This window comes from Dromiciops gliroides, chromosome 5 (assembly GCF_019393635.1).
Source record: "Dromiciops gliroides isolate mDroGli1 chromosome 5, mDroGli1.pri, whole genome shotgun sequence".
In the NCBI taxonomy this organism is placed as follows: domain Eukaryota; kingdom Metazoa; phylum Chordata; class Mammalia; order Microbiotheria; family Microbiotheriidae; genus Dromiciops; species Dromiciops gliroides.
This window is the reverse complement of record NC_057865.1, coordinates 69,975,082-69,997,034: the sequence shown is the minus strand read 5'-3', so window position 1 is coordinate 69,997,034 and position 21,953 is coordinate 69,975,082. Positions and strand designations below refer to the sequence as shown.

Below are 21,953 nucleotides of genomic sequence, written 5' to 3'. Positions count from 1 at the left end.
ATATATGCATATATCTGTAATATCCAGTATATACTTTTGAATTTACTGACTTTTGTAAGTTTATATTTTCAAGCCCGGTGCCCCATTAGTTTTATGATTAAAATTTTAAATTACTAGATTTTTGTCTGTTTTGAAAAGCACACTTCCAACAACTGAGTACCTGACTCAGCTCACAACTGAAAAGAGACAGAGCATCAAATTTCCCAGTCCACTTAATTTGAAAGCCTGCCAAGATAGGTGAAAGACCTCATAAATATGTAAAACAGGAAGTTCAAATAACACAGTGATGTAAATCTCCAGTGATTGATGTACTTTCAAACATTTTTTAAAAGAAAGATCACCAATAAAGGCAAAACCTTTTTAAAAAGTAGCCTTCACCAAAGGTTTTCCCCACAGTCCAACCCGTGCATTGTTACTTGTAGGATTGTGTGTATTTGGGATTTAAAAAATACACACATACATATATATTATGTATATATGTGTATACACACACATATACCCACATACTTCCTGGAGGCCAGGGGGAGGCACAGTGGGAGGAACCGAAAAACTCATTGCCACAGCCATTTTGTTTGTGGGTAGCATGGTAGAATTCTGTCAGTCAGTATAAGGAGGGGTTTTTAAATAGAATTTACAGACCACAGATTATTTCTGCCGTCTTTATGTGCCCAGTGAAATTAGCGTCATTGTCATACATTTACACGATAGGTAGTTGTACTCCTTATTAACCAAAATAATTTTATGGAGCCGAAGCCTTAAAGGAGTCCTGGATTTTGTTCAGGGTCGGAGGGCTTTCTAGCTGGCCTAACAATGTTGAATCTAAAAGACTCCTACCGGATGACTTTAGAATGACCATCTTTGTGTCCAAATTGCTGGGTGATTTAACAATAAAACATATTTTTTTAAAAAATCAAACACTTCCTTGAGAAAACCATATTGTCTTGGCAAGCCGTACAGTTTAAAAAAAAGAAAGAAAGAAATCTATTTCTTGAGGCCATGGGAAAGGTATTTTACAGAGCAAGGAAGACAGTCATTGAGAGCTATTGTTTTGCAGTGTCACTTAATATCGAGCCCAGACTTTTGTCATTTGGGTGGCTGTGCTTTTAAAAGCCCAGTGTAAAATGGCACACACACTGCATTTTTTTTTCCCAGGCTGCAGGAGGGGGGAGCGGGGGATAGTGCAGACTGTAGGGACACTGCCCTCCTAACCAATCAGAACACGCCTGTTTGCCATTGCAAAGTTGTTAACCCCAGAGTCTTCTGGCTGCTGGCTGCCTCCTCTGCTTTTAATCTTCTGTGGATATTGCTCCGATTTTTCCCAAACGCCCACAGATCCTGGGGGAAACCACCTCATGGAGCTACTGGTCGTGGAAGAAAGTATTACTTTTTATTTACCAAATATTTCTAAGATGTTTGAAGATCCATATGCTGCATGGAGGCTGCTGTTTCTAAGGGCACAAGTATCCAGCTTATATTGTTACAATTATTTTGCAAGGACTGGCTTCTTTTCTTCCTACACTTATGGTAAGTTTGTAATTTTAAACATCTCTATTGTTGAATCTTTGGAACTAGCCACCAGATTAGAAGGATTTTCATTGTGTTTTTAATGAACAAAACAAATCTTGGTGATTTTTTTTTCTTCAGCTTTGGTCTCTGCATATTCCGCCTAATCCTCTCTGGTTAATTCTGACAATAAAAAAATAGTTCTTTCTATTGTTAAAGTAAAATATTTTTAAAACGTAGGTTATACTTTAATTACCGTGAACTATAGAACTCAAATATTTCAAGATGGACTTGTTTTGTGCCAGAAATGCTGGCAATGCCAAATATGTGCATATCCTCCTTTATAAAAATCTTGTATTACCTAATTTGTCCACGACTAAATTATCAGCATGCGTTACGGTTGTAGTTTAAACAATTTCTAAAACGATTCCGGTTGCTCTTCATGGATTACTTCGATACAAAGTACAGAAAAGCTGCCCTTGGTATAATGAAGGTGGAGATTGACATAACAGGGTTTATATTAAGTTATGGCTGTTACTAAATAGTGGGTCTTTTATTTGCAGGGCAGATCTTTTGTAAGGCTACTCTTTGAAAGCATTATTTCTCACAAGCTTCTTCTTATTAGGCGTCTTTCACAGATATCTTGTTTGTTTCCGAAAAGGTACATTTGGGAGACATTTTGTAATTTTTGGCATTTTTCTAGGGTTTTTTTTTTTTTTGCACACGGTGGGAGATCTTTTTTGTTTTGCATTGATCTGTGTTGGTGGCGCTGTAGTGCTCCTCAACAATTTATGTCAGTTTTCACTAAAAGAAAAAGGGAGAAAAAAAAGAAAGAGGTGGGGCAAGATGGGATCTATTATCTTTTCTTTTTCTTTTATCAGAGAAAGTTCAATTTGGTCAGAGGAAATGATCGAGTTGCATTATCTAAGCCATGTTTTCTGTGAACCCTGGACGAGAGCAGACATGTCGTCACAACCCGTCCAGGAGATATCAAGGATAGGCGTACAGTTTGCAGCTGTGTTTTAGAAGGGGCTCAGTGGGATGTGTCAGGAGATCAGATTTCCCCAGCAATAACCATTTCAGCTCCCACTTGCCCTTTCCCAATAGGATTTGGTATTTCTTTATATTCCAAAATCATGCTGCATAAAATATTCATGAAGGCATAAACAAACCTTCCTAACTTACCAAAACGTTTGCCTTAAAAAATAATAATAATTGAACAGTTCTGAAAGTTCAATTTCATGATTCATGTCTTAAGTAACTGTTCAAAGTTTTCTCCATAGAATTATCTAATAGTTTGGTAGATCGTAACGTTTACATTATTATTCATTTTCCTGGGTGTTTTGTTTTTTTAGTGAGATTGTTATTAAATTGGGTTTTTTAAGGTGTTGCCTTAATACATTTAAACTGTCCTTTAAAATAGTAAGTATTTAGGAGTATGATGATCTTTTAGGTTTTTATGTACAGCTATCCCAGACTTATGGGTACTTGGACACATGAAACTAAGGGCAAAAATAGGTCTTCTCAAACCCTGTTCTTATTGGAAATTTCTCCTGGTTAGAGAATATGGGATCAGGCCCAAGCCTGCTCTTGAACAGAAATGTGTAAGGATATAAGATCGATTTTACTGATCTCTGCAAACATTTCTATTGTTTACCGAAGCACTAAGTAGATTCCCCCTTCGAAAAGAGAAAAAGAGTAATTGGTAATGATGACTTAAAAGTACATTATTTTGACAAATGAAAGAATTTTAAAATGATTGAAATAGACTTTTCAATGCACTTCGAGGTGTGATTAAATACATTCTTTCTAGAGAGATTGAAACCTTCAACTCCAAAAATAATGTTGGCATGATTGTTCAGTGATTTGATTCCCTGGAAACCATACAAGTGCTCTTTTCACTTATGTCATTTCACCAGTTAAAACATTTGAAGAGTATTTGTGAAAAATGTTTTAAAATATTGTTTTTGGTTTCTCTTAGACAATTATGTCCTTGTTATACATGGAGGAAAAGGGGGGGGGCTTTTTCTTTAACTTAAATTTTTTCAATGCCTGTTTTGTTTGCTTTTTTGCATATTAATTTTAAAATATAATATATTCTTTTTATTTGAAAAACTTTTAAATGGCTACATTTAGCCATTTTGTAGACTGCTTATGAATTAAATACTGCATATATATATTTAAACCTCTGACATTCTGGTGGGGAGTTTAGCCTTCTGAAAGAAGTTTATCTACAGAATAGATTATGCTTTCATTTTTTTTGTTAAAGATCTTTCGTTACTCAATTGATAATATTTTCAGTCTTTTTAATCTGTGAAAAATATATGTGCTTGTCTAACCTCCCACCCTTCTAAAACAAACTGATGCTGTGAACTCCATATGTAGCTATGCAATGCTCTTTGTTCTCCTACATCATTGACTGTTAGTTACATCACTGATTATGAAGTATCCAATATAGTTGCAGATGCATTTGGATTCTATTCAACAAGCAATTATTAATTGCCTACTGTATGCAAAATGCTGTGCTAAGTGCTTAGGGAGATAAGTTTAGATGAGACTGCTATCATGTATATATTTGCTTTTTAAGTGTGAATTTATACATGACATATTTACACTGTATGAGGGAGGTGAGGTTTAAAAAGCTATACCTGCATATGTGTACTTATATATCTACATCACTACTTTCAACTATTCTCAATTTATAAAACCCAATGTCATCATGCTTCACTTTATCTTTTGAGGCACTCAAATTTTAAAAAATAATTTTAAAATAATTTTTAAAAATTCAATGTTCTTTTTAATGTAGTTTTAAAATGGTTTGCTTTTTACTATTACTATTGTAGTAATTTATTCATTCAGTATGAAGTGTGGAAAGATAATTGGATTTAAATTTGGAAGACATAGGGATTTTAACTTAGCCACTTATTAGCAATATGACCTTGACCTAGTCATTCCTTCTATTGGGGCTGGTTTCTTCTTTGGTTAAAAAAAAAGAGTTAAAAATCTAAGGATCCTTCCAACTCCAACATTCTATGAATCTATGAAGGGAAGCATTTATAGACACATTTTTAATGTTGTCTCATCTTATATGCAGTAGGAGTTTAATAAGGGTTACCTAGAATAATTGAAATAGAAAAATGCAAAAATAATATTTTAATCCAACAAACACCCTCCCTCACCTTCCTCTCAGCTATCTTAAATGAGAATTATTTTTTTGTGGTTTGGGGGTTTTGTTTTGTTTTGTTTTGTTTTTGGTGGGGCAGTGAAGGTTAAGTGACTTGCCCAGGGTCACACAGCTAGTAAGTGTCAAGTGTCTGAGACCAGATTTTAACTCAGGTTCTCCTGAATCCAGGGCCAGTGCTTTCTTTATCCACTGCGCTACCTAGCTGTCCCCTTAAATGAGAACTATTAACTGAAATATACTGGATTGACTTTCACCTTCTTCGATTTCTCTCAGCCCTTCAAACTGAAGGACTAATGAATATAATAACATGGCAGCAAAAACACTGGAATTAAAGTCATTGGATCTTGTTTTTGAATCCCGGCTCTGCTACTTACTGCCTATATGACCTTGGGAAAGTCATATATAACCTCCCTGGGCCACAGTTTCTTCATCTGTAAAATAAAGGGATTGAATTAAATGATTGATCTCCAAAGTCCCTTCAAACTCTAAATCTGTGATCCAAAGAGAGAGAGAGAAATAACATCCTACTGCATGGATAATCCATGATCCAAATAATTAATCTCTAACATCTGAGAGGTGACTGCCATTAAATCGAGTTGAACTTTGGTTTAAGAGTTCGTTAGAATGAAGTTAGTAAATCCCAGGAAAAATTTTTTCATAGGAGAGATACTTTTATTAATTGAAAATAATGTTAAATCAGGTAGTAGGGGGAGAAGGGGCAGGACTTAGCATGATAGAAGACTAGTGAATTTTCCAGGCTACAGAATGTCTATCCAAGAAAAGTTAACAAAGAACTGAAAGAAGCATTATCAGAGAAATTAAAATTACCTAGGATAAAATATATAAAATAAACTTTAGAACATATCTACAGGGGCAGCTAGGTGGCGCAGTGGATAGAGCACTGGCCCTGGAGTTAGGAGGACCTGAGTTCAAATGTGGCCTCAGACACTTAACACTTACTAGCTATGTGACCCTAGGCAAGTCCCTTAATCCCAGTTGCCTCACCAAAAAAAAAAAAAAAAAAGAACATATCTACAACAAACTGGATTAAACTAATATAAAAGGAAAAATACTAGAGGTACAATAGTCTTGAAATTTTCCAGAAACAACAACAACAAAATCATAGGAATATTCTCATCATGTGATTGAAAAATCTGATCTGATAGGAAGATCAAGGAAATGATGAACATTTCTCATGAAAAAAAAATTCTTGGGCATATTATTGTCATTTGAGAGGTTTCTTATTTTCCCTATGAGAGAATACAGATGAATTATTGTATTGGGAATTTTTTTTTCTCAAATCATAGGTTGGATTTTGAAAAGGGAGTAATTGAATAGAGGATGGGATAGGGGGAGGTAGTGTGTGTGTTACTTGATTTAGAAACAAAAACAACCAGAACAACAAAGCGACAATAGATTTAAAATGCCGATTTATTTACAGTTACAAAGAACTTTCTATTTAATTTTCTATTTTTTTTGAAACAGCCTCATTTTAAAGACATTTTAAGGCTAAGAATTTTCAATATGTTAAATGTTCAGCTTCAGTGAAGCAAGTCAATTAGGCTTTCTGGAGAGAAATTACAGATTTATTAATTTTTCTTGAAAAAAAGAGTGAGAAGAACCTAAGGCCCCATCTTCTGGCAGTCATGGGAGTATCTTTGCAAGATCCAGGTAATAGGCATTTTGGTTTTGAGAGTTTGATATGGTACCACATTGAACAATTTGCTCGAATTTTCTGAGGGAAAATGTAGAAATAAATATAATCTGTAAAGATAAGAAACAGAAAAAAATCACCCCCCCAAGGATAGTTTTCTTAATGGCTCCATTCCTAATGTGCTACCATTAGACAATTGTTGTTAAAATATCTTTAAAATGAAAATAAATTAAATATTTATGAAGATTGCATAATAGGGCATTTTCTATAATGGCTAGTTAGATGAATGCACTGACCAGGAAAGTAAGATTAGGACTGTATGGATAAATTGGTTGGCATTGAAATATTCAGTAAGGTGCTATTTGCTATGGGTTATCCACATGGTCTCATAGTAGGAAGTGGGTATTCCCTGTTTGTTTCATAGGATTTAGAGCCAGAAGAAAACTTGGAAATCTCTTCCAAACCTCTCATCTTGAAGACCAAGTAATAGATGCCCAAAGAGATGGAGTAACTAAGTAGCAAGTGGCAAAGCTGAGATTCAAACCCATCTTTGGAATTCAATCTGAGTGTTTTTGTCACTGCACCAAGATGCCACAAAAGGAAGGAGCAGGCAGAGCTTCACTGGAATTAAAACTGGTGAACTCATGTATTAGACAGACATGGTAGCCAGCTAAAATAGAGAATGTTTATTAAAGTGACCTCAGGAATCATATGATGAAAATATTTTTTTCTCATACACAGAGCCATAACTAAGGTGAGGTGATTGGATTAGCCATAACTACCCATGCTGGCACCCAGGCTAACACTAAAAAACTGTATCTGGACAAACAAGAGGAAAGGTACATTTAAATCTGTTGTGAGTGGGGTGGAGAGACCTCAGGTCTTGAGTTACAAGGAACAGGGGATGAAGGATAGCGGGAAAACCTAAAAATATCATGAGGCTGCTGTTGATAGAAGGAATAAGGGGGGGGGGCAAGGCAAGGAAGAGCATAACCTGGGTGGGGTGGTGGGGCGGTGCTGCCTGGGAGGAATTGGACTTTCCACCAACTTGCTTTGGACTAATTATTTTTGCTCAGTAAGTGCTAAGCTCAATTTTTACCTCTGTGGTTCCTTCTACATTTTGGGACCCCTTGTCACCTCCATTCTAGTGAATGAGCCCCGCCCCAGGCATTCCCCCCCTACTAAAACTGAAAGTATGCTAATGATACGTGCACTTCTTTAGCCATTCACATGACATAATTAGCCAGGATAGTTACAAATAGGAAGCTATGAAATGGCTTGCTCTCTCTCCCTTTTCTGTCTCTAGCCCCACTCCACTGATCTTCTCCTTGGCCTGGGTATGTACCGAACCTCAGAAATGGCCTTCCCAGCAGTAGCCTCATGATGTCCCAAGTTCCCCCAAAGGTGCCTCATGTCTTGAAGTTTGAGGTTCCTCCCCAGAGCTCCCTATTGCCCCAATTAAATTTCTCAAGAAATGGCAGGTTGCTTCATTTGTACTTTGTGTTGCTTGCCCCGGCTACCAGAATTGCTCCTTACTCCTCTGCCTGATTCTTTTCCTTTCTGACTCTGTGCCAAGTGTGCCCTCCCTTCTCACTTTTCAGCCTTTAGGCTTCCTTGACTTTCTTCAAGACTCAGCTCAAAACCCACTGTCTTCCAGAGGCTTTTCCCAGTTTCTCCTTCTGTTCCTTCCTTCCCTCTAGCATTATCTCCCATCAACTTTATATTTATCTTCTAGGTACATAGTTATTTTCATGTTGTGGCTCCCATTATAGGAAGCTAGGTGGCTAGACCTGGAGTCAGAAAGACTCATCCTGCAGAGTTCAGATCTGGCCTCAGATGCTTAATAGTTGTGTGATCTTGGACAAGTCACTTAACCCTATTTGCCTCAGTTTCCTCATCTGTAGAGTGATCTGGAGAAGGAAATGGCAAACTACTCCAGAATCTTTGCCAAGAAAACTCCACGAGGGGTCCTGAAGTGTCGGATAGGAATGAAACAACTGAACAAACTGTCAAATTGTAAGGCAGATAGATGTCCTCAGGTATAACAAAAACTTCCTGCTGAGAGGATCAAAAATTCACTTGATATTGATATTCAGGGTGAACACAAAGCAAGGAAACACGAGGAGAAACAGTGTGGCTCTGGAAGACTTGGATTCATCTGCAGTTTGTGACAATTCCTGACTAGGATCTTGAGCAAGTCAAGTATCTTTGTGCCTCCTGACAATTCTATAAGACTATAAACTGCAGAATGGTAGCTGATCTTTACTAGTAGGGAGATGTTTCTTACTCTCCAAGTTCATTTTATCAATGAAATCATGGGTCTAGACCCCCCACAATTCTAATACATGAAATAAGGAAGAATTATTCATATTTTTTTGTTTGTTTTTTGTTTTTTGGCAGGGCAATGGGGCTTAAGTGACTTGCCCAAGGTCACACAGCTAGTAAGTGTCAAGTGTCTGAGGCCGGATTTGAACTCAGGAACTCCTGAATCCAGGGCCAGTGCTTTATCCACTGCGCCACCTAGCCGCCCCAGAATTATTCATTTTAACAATGATTTTCTCAAATGTTTTATTATCAAAAGTAATACTTTAAAATAAAATTTGAACAAATGAATGTTTTACTCTATGATAGCTTTGGACAAGCCATCCTGAGCCATGACATGTTTATAAGTAATAATGTCTTTATTAGACTAGTATACCTCATTTTATGTAATAAGTATGTTCAGGAATGCATATAGATGTAATTACCTTTATATGCATTATGAGAGCCCTCTAAAGGAATATTTTATTTAATTATTTTATAGATTATGTTTTTATAAATCTTAATATTCTTATATTGGGCTTACTTAAATCGAAGTATGCCTGTACTATAACTCAACTCTTCTGGAATTTTTCCTAAAACTCATTAAGATACTGAAAAATGAAAAAAAAAAAGATACTGAAAAATGTACAGAAAAAAACAGTGGTGGAAAGAGTACCAACCTAAGAGCTGGAAATCTGGATCCTGATTTCAGTTTTGCTCCTAATGGGCCATGTTGACTTTGGCAAAATGAGTTAATTTCTCTGAGCATCAGTTTTCCCATTTGTAAAATAAGGAGGTAAGAAGAGATCATCTCTAAAATCTCTATGAGACTATAAATTTTGTTTTTCTGGGATTCCTTTTAGAACTTGCTTTCCCTACATAAAGAAATTAGAAATGCAATTTGATTTTAGTGAAATGAGTGAAGGAAATGTCATAAAACTGACCCAGGAACTTAGAGAACTACTTCTCAAGAGTCCCTCTGATGTTAGTTGAATTATCCAAATTTAGTGAAGATTTGGCAAAAGTTTAAATGTCATTATTGGCTAGAAATTTTACTTTTCACACAGGAGGCAGCAGTTAGAGAATTATTAAAAATCTTTCTTGTGCAATATAACAATAAGTCAAGGAAGGTAATGAAACAAAAATTAGATAGATATTACCTGGCCCTTTTAAAAAAATGATACCTTTTGTTTTTAATCTCACCTTCATTTCTAAATATACCCTTGCCTCTCCCCCTGTGCAGAGAGCCATCCTTTGTTACAAAGATTAAATAACAAAAAGGAACAAAATAAATATTTGGGAAAACCAACCAATGCATCAACCAGGTCAAACAAAGTGTGATGTTTTATGCCTACAGTCCTCCACTTCTACACTGAAGGAAGGAGGTATATTTTTTCAACTCTTCTTCAGGGCCTGGTTGGGCTGTGATAATCACAGAAACATTCAGTTGACTATTCCGTTGCTTTTTGATCTTTGGCTGCCTGATGTGTGGAAAGTTTTCAGTTGCTTGAAGAAGAGAAATCAACTGAATTGTTTCCACAATACCTGTAGAAAGTGATAGTAATAGGAGAAAATGCCACATTGACAATGTGATAAACATTATATTTACCAGTAGTCCCTGAACTGGACAATTTAGAAAGGTAAATGAAGAGGGAAGTTCAGTAATGAGGAAAGGTCAATGAAGAAATGCAACATTATGAGAATATAGCCTGATATTTGAATTATAGTTCAGAACATTGTACATAGCATAAGATCATGAAGAATGCTTTCCTAGATCAGTCACCAGCCAGGGCTTTGTTCAACCCATTATTTTGATAGGTACATCAAGGAATATTTTATTCTCCATGATGTTGTCTTCAGAAATTTAGCATGTGTCCTGCATAGCCTTAACTTCCAATTTAATAGCCCATATTTGGTTATTAAACCTTATCAGCTTCAATATTTAGAAAGGCAGCATGATGCAGTTTGGGAGTTCAAGGATATGACCTGCAATTGAGTTCTACAATCTGTGTGTCCATGGGCATGTCATTTACCTGCTACAGGCCTTAGTTTCCTCGTATGTGACATGAGAGGGTTGGATTCTAAGGTCCTATATATCTTTAGATAGCACCATTTAAACCCTTTTTAATCCTCTAGGTGGCATGGTAGATAGAGGGAGTATAGGGCCTGGAGTGAAGGAAGATTCATCTTTCTGAGTTCAAATCTGGCCTCAGACGAATACTGGCTATGTGATGCTGGGCAAGTCACTTAACCTTGTTTGCCTCCATTTCCTCCTCTGTCAAATGAGTTGGAGAAGGAAATGGCAAACCACTCTAGTATCTTTGCCAAGAAAACCCCAAATGGTCACAAAGTGTCAGACACAACTAAATAGCAACAATAACAACAAACATTTTCAGTTTGCATAACTTTCAAGGACAATGAATGAATTTTACACATTTACTAGCCACCATAGCAGAGAAATATATTTTTTTGTCTTTCAAACTGTCTTCTCTGAATTTCAGGGGATTCCCCTTCTTACTAATTTTTGTATTCTGAGATTTCATTAACAAATATCTGAGTTTATTCTTCTCATATCCTTGATAAGTTGCTGAAATGTTTCCATTTTTGAAAAACTTCTTCCTTTGGCTTGATGTTTTGTTTTAGTGAGTTTACTTCAGCTTTACTATCATAATACTTGGGATTTATTTGCCAAAATTTAAAAACTTAGAAATATTATAGTGATGGTATGTGGTTTAACTTCTTTGTGCCCTTCAACAGTGTGCTCACACAAATTTTACAAGTTATTCAGTAACAGTATAAAACTGGGATAACCTTGCTCTGCTAAACAAATAGCAAGTTATATCTGGAGACTCTCCTGACTTATGGCACTAGCAGGCCTTAGACTTTTTATCCTCTAAATCTTTATGCTTCCTATCACCCCTTAGTATTAAATACACAAGATTTCATTAAATACACAAGATTTCAGTGTTGTAGAGAAAAGAACACTATTGAGGAGGATATCATGCTAATGCTACATGTCTGATTGCGTCTCAGGCCTCTTCCACACACCCCCTTGTAATTAGTTCCACATTTACCTTGACAGGAACACAGGTGTCTCAGAACCCTATTAGAGAAACACTGCAACTTTCTGAGGAGGGAAAAAGCATCTTTCCAAAGATCTCATAACCCTGCTATTTTCCTCTAGTGTTTGGGAAATGATTCTAGGGACTTTTGTCTTGTCACTATTAAAGTGAAATACTATAATAACTTTCGAGTAACACCTCATCTTCAGAGTTAGCCATATATATATATATATATATATATATATATATATATATATATATATATATATATATATATATACATATAACCAGAAAGACTTGGATTCAGCCCCATCTCTGACATCTATGGGCTGTGTGACATTGGCTAAACAACTTTCAGTGCTCTGTCTAGGTTAGTGGTGTCAAACTCAAATAGAAATAGATCCCTATTGACTACATATTAATTTAGAAAACCACAAATTAACACTATATTCTAATGTATTTTTATTTATTTTGTTAATCATTTACAATTACATTTTAATCTGCTTGGGGCTTCAGCCACTCAGGGCTCACCAACTCTCTAAAACTGTAACTTTCAGAGAAGGGGATGCTCTGCATTGATGGAGGGAGTTTCCTCACCTGAGATGTTCCCTCTATCCATGAAATCACAGGCACAGGAACCTCTTCCCTATCCTTACCCTACTTTTAACTCTAAGACATGTTGGAAGAAAAATCTCTCAGGTGAGTGGCCTTTCAGTCTTCTATTCCCAGAAGCCAGTTTTGTTCCAAATGAATAGGAAAGAGATCACGTGATGCTCCTAGAGGTGCAACACAAGCTTCTGTCTTTTTTCAGTGCCTAGTGTGACACATCCCAAGCAAGGTCACTAGGGGGGTAAAACCAGCCTGGGTTTTTTTTTTCTATTCTAGGGCATGCCTGGGGTTTAATTTGGGCTTGTAAGACTAGGGCCATGTAATAAGCACCCTAAAATAAACCTAAAACCTGTGGAGCCACTGTTAACGTTATCTGAATTTCTTTGGGTTTTGACCAAGACAAGATTATATTTCCTCCAGAAATCAGACCAACACATTAGCCAGCCACTAGCCAGAATTTCCTAGGGCACTAGTCCAGTTCTACTTAGCCTCCATCTCCTACCCAATATAAAATATAGAAGGCACTGGACACGTGTGTTCTAGCCTCAGTTCCACTACTAAGTAACAGTGATCTCAGACAGGTAGGGACCTTCATGTGTTTGGGCTTAATTTCTTCATCTGTAAAGTGAGATAGACAGAATAATCTCCAACATTCCTCCCCCTTTTTAACATTCTGCTAGTCTGTCCACAATTTAATAGGTAGCTATTCAACTATTCCCTAAGGAAATCCAGACTTATACTAAGAGTAATGTAGGGTCAGGTCAGGGCATACCTACCACCTTTATTTGGAAAGGAAGCAACTCTATAAGCAAGGCTTGGAAGTAAAGGTTAGTTTTATAGTTAGCTGACCCAATGTACCACCTCACCATTGCTAACTCTATTCCCAGGATTAATTCTATGCTTTTTCTGCAGAAAAGACTAACCCTACAAACAATCAGTGATATAGTACAAAGAACACTGGATTGGATTCAGGGGATTTGAGTTGGAGTTTCAGAGCTACCACTTAACTCTGACGTTGGACGAGTTATTTCATTTCTTTGATGACTCAGTTTCCTCATCTGTCAAATGGGAGGGGATATGGACCAGATGATTTCTAAGGCTCATTTCTAACTAAATCCTATGAGTATGGAGTTTCTACATAGAATAGAATGATAAATAACACAGAAATGCACTATTAGAAATCCTTTCCTTTGTGCTAATCAATGCTTCCTCCTTTAAAATGCAAACAGTTCTGGAAGGAATATTACATTAAGCCAGCATTTTCTTTTTGCTTTTTCTTTTCTTGGTGGGCAATGAGGGTTAAGTGACTTGCCCCAGGTCACACAGCTAGTAAGTGTCAAGCATCTGAAGTCAAATTTGAACTCAGGTCCTCCTGAATTCAGGGCCAGTGCTTTATCCACTGCACCACCTAGCTGCCCAAGCCAGCATTTTCTAAACTGCATTCCATGGAATCCTTATGTGCCATGCAATGTGAATGAGTTCCTTAAGAAAATGTCAACTTTAGTGATTTTACTCTCTAATATGTCAGTACTTTAAGTACACCTATCAGTGTGGGTGCTCCCTCCACTGTTGCAGAGGGAAGACTCCTCAATGACATGATAGTTGTCCCGTGAAAGTCCCTCTGTCTAAAAAAAAACAATCAAAAGAGTTCCTTGTGCACCCAATCTGGCGATGAGCTGCTGTCACTGGTGCTTGGATGACAAATATACAGACCATCATTAGTATATACACTGAGTCTGTCCAACTTGTTGAAGGACCTTTCAGAGCTTATACTCTGCCAACAGAGCCTTAGAAAACCATAGGTCACCTCCATACAATGTGGCACATTCTTGTAGACGTTGATTGACCAAAATGAAAATGCCTGATGTTCTTTCTCGTGTATGTGAAAAAGATGTGATAAAATTCTATCATCTGCTGGACACTTAGGGAAAATATAAATAGGATCCCTGATTAGAATTTAAAGAGAGACTAGACTAAAGGCCATTTTGTCTAATTCTCTCATTTTACAGATGGGCAACATGAGGCCTAGATCAGGTAATTGGCCCAAACTCAAATCCAGGTCCTCTTAACCTTAAGTCCAGGACTTCCCCATAACAACAAGAGTTTTTAACCTTTTGTGTGTGTGTCATGGTCCCCTTATTTATCCAGACTAGAGATACAGCATCTTCTCATGGGACCAATCCTACTGCTGATCATCAAGGAAGCTTTGACCTGTTGTTTTTCCAACCTGGCTCAGTTCCCCTAACCATCCCTTAGACAGCCTGGAGGCCTTCCACCCCTAGGGTATAGGAGGTATCAACATATTGGAATTGTACTTAGTACACTACAGAAACTTTAACCCTAGTGCAACTCAAGCAATCCATCAGCTTCAGCCTCCCCAAGTAGCAGGGATTACAGGCATGGCCTACCACACCCAGCCAGAATAATATTTATAAATGTATGAAATAAAATATATAGGATTACAAAGGAAACAAATTATATTTAAATATAGTTATCAAAATATTTTAAAAACAAGTTCAAGAACCACAGTTAAGAACCCCTACACTATACCATCTTGTGAAGAAACTTTTAGATGAAGCCATTGTGCTATTCTCTCATGTTCATCATTATCAGTGTTAGACCTGGAGGAAATCCCAGAGATCATGAGAAAATAGAGGTTTGGAGATGGTAATCAACTTGCTCAGAGTCTTTAGAACAAGCGTGACTGATCCAAGAGTAGGACCAAGTTCTGAATTCTAGAATCACAACATTGTAGAGTTGGAAGAGGCACCAGTGCCATCCAGGCCAACCCATGCTGGAGAAAGAATTCCTCCCCCAACAGACTGAACAAAGGTTCATCCAGCCTTTGCTAGTAGACCTCCAGTAGGGGGAAACCCACTACCTCCCAAGGTATCTCATTCTGCTTTTGGTTAGCACTAATTGTTAGAAAATGTTTCCTTACATCAAGGCTAAGCTACCTCTTTACAACTAAAATTTACTGGGGCAGCTAGGTGGCACAGTGGAGTCAGAAGGACCTGAGTTCAAATTCGGCCTCAGACACTTGACATTTACTAGCTGTGTGACCCTGGGCAAGTCACTTAACCCCCATTGCCTCACAAAAAAACCAAAACAAACAAACAACCTAAAATTTACTGTAACTACAACAGTATTCCTAATTTGATAGGATTAATATGAATGATTTCCATTTTACTTAATGTAAATAGAAGATGTATATTGTGCTCTAATGACTGGACTGTCATTGACCGGTCTCATTCCACACCCCCATATATAAAAAAAGGAAGAAAGAATTCATTTGTTTAAAAAATATTTGGCTAAGACTGTGGAAACACAAGATAATCATTTTTAACATTTAACCATTTCTTTCAATTAATAAATGTGGGTCATTCTGTGTCCTGAGGCCTTCATTTTTCTGGCAGGAGATGGGTAGCTTGCTTCATTTTGGGTAACATGGTTCATTTTGGAATCAAGGTTGATCATTGTATTGATCAGAATTCTTAAGTCTTTCAAAGAATGGCATAACTTTTAAAGATGGGACATTCTTTACTTTTGTCAACCAGACTTTCTCCAGAACTGGTCTCTAACCTATGTATGGCTAGAGCTGCACAAAATAGCCCAGAGACAAGTGTCAGGAATTAGAGACAAAGTTTATTTTCTAAGTGAGGAAAAAGGCTTGCAAGCAAGGCGAGGCTATAGACACATGTTCGAGAGTCCCCCCCCCCAGTGGGGAGGACCTGAGGTAGTGTGGGGAGATCTTAATACTTATACTAGGGACTGCTTAGTGAGTTGTAGCCCTAACAGTGAGGGAGCAGCAAGCATGTGACAAGTTTGATTCTCTTCAGGACATTCCAACTTTGTCTAGTGTTTGTCTTTGACCAGAGAACACACCTGGTGAATTCTGTGACTAGCCCAGAGGGTGAGATCATCCAGAGGGTGATTGCAAAGGATTGTTGTCTTGCCAAGTTCAGGACACAGCTTGCTTGCTGGGCCTTAGCTCTGGAAACAGGAGTCTAAATTTTACTTTGTCACTTTCAAAAATAAAAAGTTGAATGTTTTTTTCTTTTCTTTTTTTTTTTTAAATTTTGTGGGGCAATGGGGGTTAAGTGACTTGCCCAAGGTCACACAGCTAGTAAGTGTCAAGTGTCTAAGGTCGGATTTGAACTCAGGTACTCCTGAATCCAGGGCCGGTGCTTTATCCACTGCGCCATCTAGTTGCCCCTGAATGTTTTTTTCAATGAATAAGAGAAAAGATATGATTGGAAATTGTTGTTGTTTGTCCTGAAGAGGATCATGACATGGGGTGATGTCATGACTTGCAATGAATTGGATTTAAGTGACGAAGGGCTATGCAACATCACCAACTTCACACTCTTCTCCAGAGCTATCTGGCAAGCTATATATCACAACAACTGAAGATGGCCCCAGGTGTTAAGGCAATTGGGGTTAAGTGACTTGCACAGGGTCAAATAACTATTAAGTGTCTGAAGTGAGATTAGAACCCAGGTCCTTTCAGCTTCAGGGCCAGTGTGCTATCCACTGTGCCACCTAGTGCCCAGGTGGAAATTAAATATATATAGCAAAGAAACTGTGCTATTGAAAAAAAAAATTAGATTATGGAGCAATGCAGGGATAGAAAGTTACCCAAGCTTGGTATCTGGCAGGAATTAGTCTTCAGGGAGCATCTTATTTTCTCAAATAATTTTCTTCTTTCCCCCAGATATGTTTATTCTAAAGTCTGTGCGGATTATGCCAGCAATCAGACCCTGGTCTGTCATCTTCCTCAGATTAGTGTAAAATGTTTCTGTACCTAAAGGTGTTAATATATGTGCACTAACATTTTTGATGGTGGGATAATGCAAAATTATTTTCAGTGTGATTTAGGCATAGCAGTTATGTTTTGGATTACCTTTCTTTCTAAGTTTTAAGTTTGGGTTGGCACATATTTGATCAAGGGGAGAAAAGAGATATAACTATCTCACTTCAAGTTCATTACTCAGCTAGAGTAGGTGCTTTGCTCCTTGTCCAGCCCATTCGGTGGTTTACTGTCAGCTAGCTACTCCTTGATTTTTTTGGGGGGGGGTGGTGAGGCAATTGGGGTTAAGTGACTTGCCCAGGGTCACACAGCCAGTAAGTGTTAAGTGTCTGAGGTCCAATTTGAACTCAGGTCCTCCTGACTCCAGGGCCAGAGCTCTATCCCCTGCACCATCTAGCTGCCCATTACTCCTTGATTTTTAATCCTTTGCTGCACTTGTTAGTGTTCTGCCTCTAAGCTATGAAAATGATTTGTGTTCTTAAAACATCCTATGTATCTCTGTGGGCCATTGTGGCATTTACTTCCGACTAAATGGAGAAAGAAGAGGAAGGGGGGAATTTTTAGGAAGAAAACATTTTTTCTTGATTTTCTTTAAAAAATATGGTTGTGGTAAATGTCTGAAGGGGAGATATGAAAGTAAATGGTGGTAACTTATCCCTGAGGAGTATGGATAGGAAAACAAAGTGCCTCCAACCAGACTTTGGCAGTAATCTGGGGCTAGAGCAGCTATCCAGTCCTTTTTTCTCTTGAGCAAAGAAAGATTCGTGCCTTCTTTTCTTTTCTTTTTTTCTTTTTTCTTTTTTTTTTTTTGTGAGGCAATTGGGGTTAAGTGACTTGCCCAGGGTCACACAGCTAGTAAGTATCACATGTCTGAGGCCGGATCTGAACTCAGGTACTCCTGACTCCAGGGCCGGTGCTCTATCCACTGCGCCACCTAGCTGCCCCCATGCCTTATTTTCTAATCTATTTCTTAGATTATTTATCTTCAGTATCCTCTGTGTACTTTGGGATCAGAAGGCTTGTTAACTGGGGATGATTTCATATTATTTCAAAATAGAGATTAACCAAATTATCATGCTTACTTACATAAAATTTCATCCTAACCAGCTGGATTGCCAAAGCATTAAATTAAAGGAGTATCTGGCAATAAACCACAGATTAATAACTAGAAGGGAGGTTAGAGGCTATCTAGTTCAACCTCCTCACTTTTCAGATGAAGAAACTGAGGCTCAAAGAAGTTAAATGACTTGTAAGGACACACAAAAGTAACAAAGGCAAGATGTGAACCTGGGTCCTCTACCTGCAAAGTTAGTTCTTCCTCCAGTGTGACATACTTTAAATGTGAAATACTGAAGAGATCATCCTGTCCTTCTAGAAACTGTTAGAACCATAATGCGTAGTTAATCCAAAGGATGACTATGTAGTGGCATGTCTTTTTTTTTTCTTTTTTTTTTTTTTTTAGTGAGGCAATTGGGGTTAAGTGACTTGCCCAGGGTCACACAGCTATTAAGTATTAAGTGTCTGAGGCCGGATTTGAACTCAGGTACTCCTGAATCCAGGGCCGGTGCTCTATCCACTGCGCCATCTAGCTGCCCCAGTGGCTTGTCTTTTGATGTTTTAATCCTTTCCTCTCAATTTCAAAGTCTTTTTAAATGCCGTTGGGTTTCCAATTTTATCTACAAGCCCAGGAGGCTCAGAAAAGTAAAATTATTTATTCAAATTAATTGAGCAGGGAATAAAATTAGGATTCTAAGCCCTAAGTCCATGCTTTGTAAGTAGAGAAAATTTAACCTAATTGTAATCAGGTCTCATGTCCATTTAGTTATTCTCAGGTCTAGACAATATTGGTTAAAAAAAATAGATATATGTAATTATAATACTACAAAATGGTGATACTTCCATAATTTTATGCTCCAATGTATTGATGATAACATCGGTTTGGGTCCTCCCCATCAACAATTCAGCTTGCAATCTTAAGATAATTTTTTGGTTGCAATTATTACCATATTTATATAAATATTTAGGAGGAAGTTAAGGAAATTAAAAGTTAACTGAGTAAAATGAAAGAAACTTAAAGACTTGCTTTCCTATACCACACGGTCTTGTACTTTGGGTAGGATTCATTGGCATAGATGCTACCTGTAGAGTTCTTGAAGTGTTTGGTATTTTTTGTGGTGGTGGGGGGAGTGGTAGAGGAGGAAGAGTTAATGACAAGATTCCTTCCTTTTCTTCCCTCTCAACCCCAATGTACAGTAAGGGGTTTGTTTGTTTTTCCTGAAGGTGAAGGGATAAGTACTGCTTGCAAAGGAAACTCCTTTTGGAAAGTTTTGCTTATAGGCACAGAATTTAAATTGATATACATGATCATCTCCATGGGCAGTAGTTAGAGCACTGTCCCTGGAGTCAGGAAGGTATGAGTTCAAATCCAGCCTCAGACACTTACTAGCTGTGTGACCCAGAGCAAGTCACTTAATCCTGTTTGCCTCAGTTTCCTCATCTGTAAAATGAGCTGGAGAAGAAAATTGCAAACCACTCCAGTATCTTTGGCAAGAAAACCCCAAATGGGGTCACAAAGATTTGGACATGATTAAAGAACAAAAACCACAATCATGTCTATCCCTTTCAGCTTTATACTTTTGTAATTTTCTGTGACAGTGCAAAGATAAATAATGCTTGAGGAAATGCATTCTTTTCAATAATATTAATAATAATAGCAACAACAACAACAACCACTTGAAGGGCTGTCTTGGTTTTTTTGTTTGTTTTTTTAGGATTGTCTTGTTGACCTCATCCCTGATTAGCCAGAGCTACAGTTTATTCAGACCATTTTGCAATGCAAGCTTTCCAACCATACTTTCTCTTCTTTAAGTAGGGAAGAATAAACTTGTAGTAGTAGGATCCCTATCCATTTCTCTAGGCCATCTGAATTTTTGCCTGTCTGGATGTTGGTCAGGTCTGAGAAATCTAAATATATAAATTTGTGTTATTTTAACTTTATGCTAGATAAGGATATTATACAAATACCCATCGGATAATTTTTTGCATGAGTTTAGTTCCAGGAACTTTGTTTTTGAAGATCAATGTGCATGATTTATGTTATTCACACACACACACACACACACACAAAGACAGAAAGAAAAGAAAAGAAAAGAAAAGAAGAGAAAAGAAAAGAAAAGAAAAGAAAAGAAAAGAAAAGAAAAGAAAAGAAAAGAAAAGAAAAGAAAAGAAAAGAAAAGAAAAAGCAAAGAAAACAAAACAGGGGAAATCCAGTGATCATGGGATGTTTCAGAAAATTAGAGCCAAATTTATTGACACCCCCCCCCCCAAATCTGGTTAATTTTGGTACTTGGAAGCATCTTCTCCTGTTTCCTTTAGAGGAGCCCAGTTCTGTTTTATCTTTAATTATCTTATCTCAGTTAGATAATACTTTACTTTTGTAGAGTTCTTTATACTTTGCAAAATCCTGTGATACATATTATCTCAGTTATCAGAACCAGATAGAAAATCTGGCATACACTTGAATTGCCTAAATTAAGCTAACATTTTTTTTGGGGGGGGGAGCAGGAAAGGGTATGAGACCCAAATCTTATCATTATTAATATTTATGGAAGAACAAACATTTGTTCTATATCTTAAACCAGAAAAAAAATTACATTTTGTTAAGTCTTTATTTAGAATGCAAAGTTCTTGGGGCGGGGGAGGGCGGGGAGAGAGTCAAGGACCATGCCTTATACAACTTTGTTGCAAAGTACCTAGCACAAATATACTACTAGGTGCTCAGTAAACATTTGTATTTGAAGACATAATTTTAAAATGATTATACAGTGCCTCATCTAAAGCCCTTCTCTGATGCCTTATCATGAAATAAGTTATAAGACTGTGCCACGGAAGAGTAAACCTTGGTGGATCCTCTCAAGTTGAAAAGGCTTTGAGTATAGGTCTGATAATACTTGGTTGTCCAAGGACCTACTTGTCCTTTTGTGTGTGTGTGTGTTTGTGTGTGTGAGTGTGAGTGAAGCAATTGAGGTTAAGTGACTTGCCCAGGGTCACACAGTTAGTGTCAAGTGTCTGAGGCTGGATTTGAACTCAGGTCCTCCTGACTCCAGGGCTGGTGCTCTATCCACTGCGCCACCTAGCTTCCCCCCATTTGTCTTAATTCAGATACGGTCATCCCTGAGTTGACAAGAAGTTGCTTAATTTTCCAGTCATAGTAACACATGAAGACTGTCTACTTGAGACATAGAAGAGGGACCACCAACACTGATGAAATCACAAAAGCTTAAAGAATTGAAGAAAATATTTTTTAAATAATTCAAAGCAATTTGAATACTGTATACCAAAATCTATAGTATGAGCCACACTGAATCTGCTATCATTGAATCATAAAATCTTAGGGTCAGAATTATGCTTGTTTTGTCATGGTAGGCCCAATGTAATAGAAAGGCAATCGTTTTTCATATCTAGTAGCTAGCTAATCAGTGAGAAATCAGAAGACTTGAATTTGGCTTAAAGCCCTGTTTCCGAGTCATTTCTGCAACTTAAATAAACCTAATTCTCCCCTGATTGCTCAAGACTATGTGTTCCTTGATTATAATATGGAGAGGTATAGTACAGAGTACTGGGTTTATTTCAGAGGATGTGGGTTTGAATCCCAGGTCTTTCACTTACTACCCAAGTGACCTTGGGAAAAATATTTTGCTGAGGTCCCCTGGGCCTCAGGTTCCTTATCTATTAAATGAGGGAATTGGACTATGTGGCCCAAAAAGCCCCTTTCAGCTCTAAATCTATAATCCTATGACATTAGGGAAAAGAGTCTCATCTCTGTGCTCT

General features: G+C 37.5%; 1 protein-coding gene across 1 annotated transcript in view; it reads left to right on the top strand.

Moving 5' to 3' along the window:
* The first annotated feature begins 1,255 nt into the window (after positions 1-1,255).
* Positions 1,256-21,953, top strand: part of EPC1 (enhancer of polycomb homolog 1) — a 112,003-nt gene continuing 91,305 nt past the window's right edge. Inside the window, exon 1 of the mRNA XM_043967784.1 lies at positions 1,256-1,524. Coding sequence (XP_043823719.1) covers positions 1,522-1,524 — 3 coding nt within the window. The 5' untranslated portion in view covers positions 1,256-1,521. The remainder of the gene's footprint in view (positions 1,525-21,953) is intronic.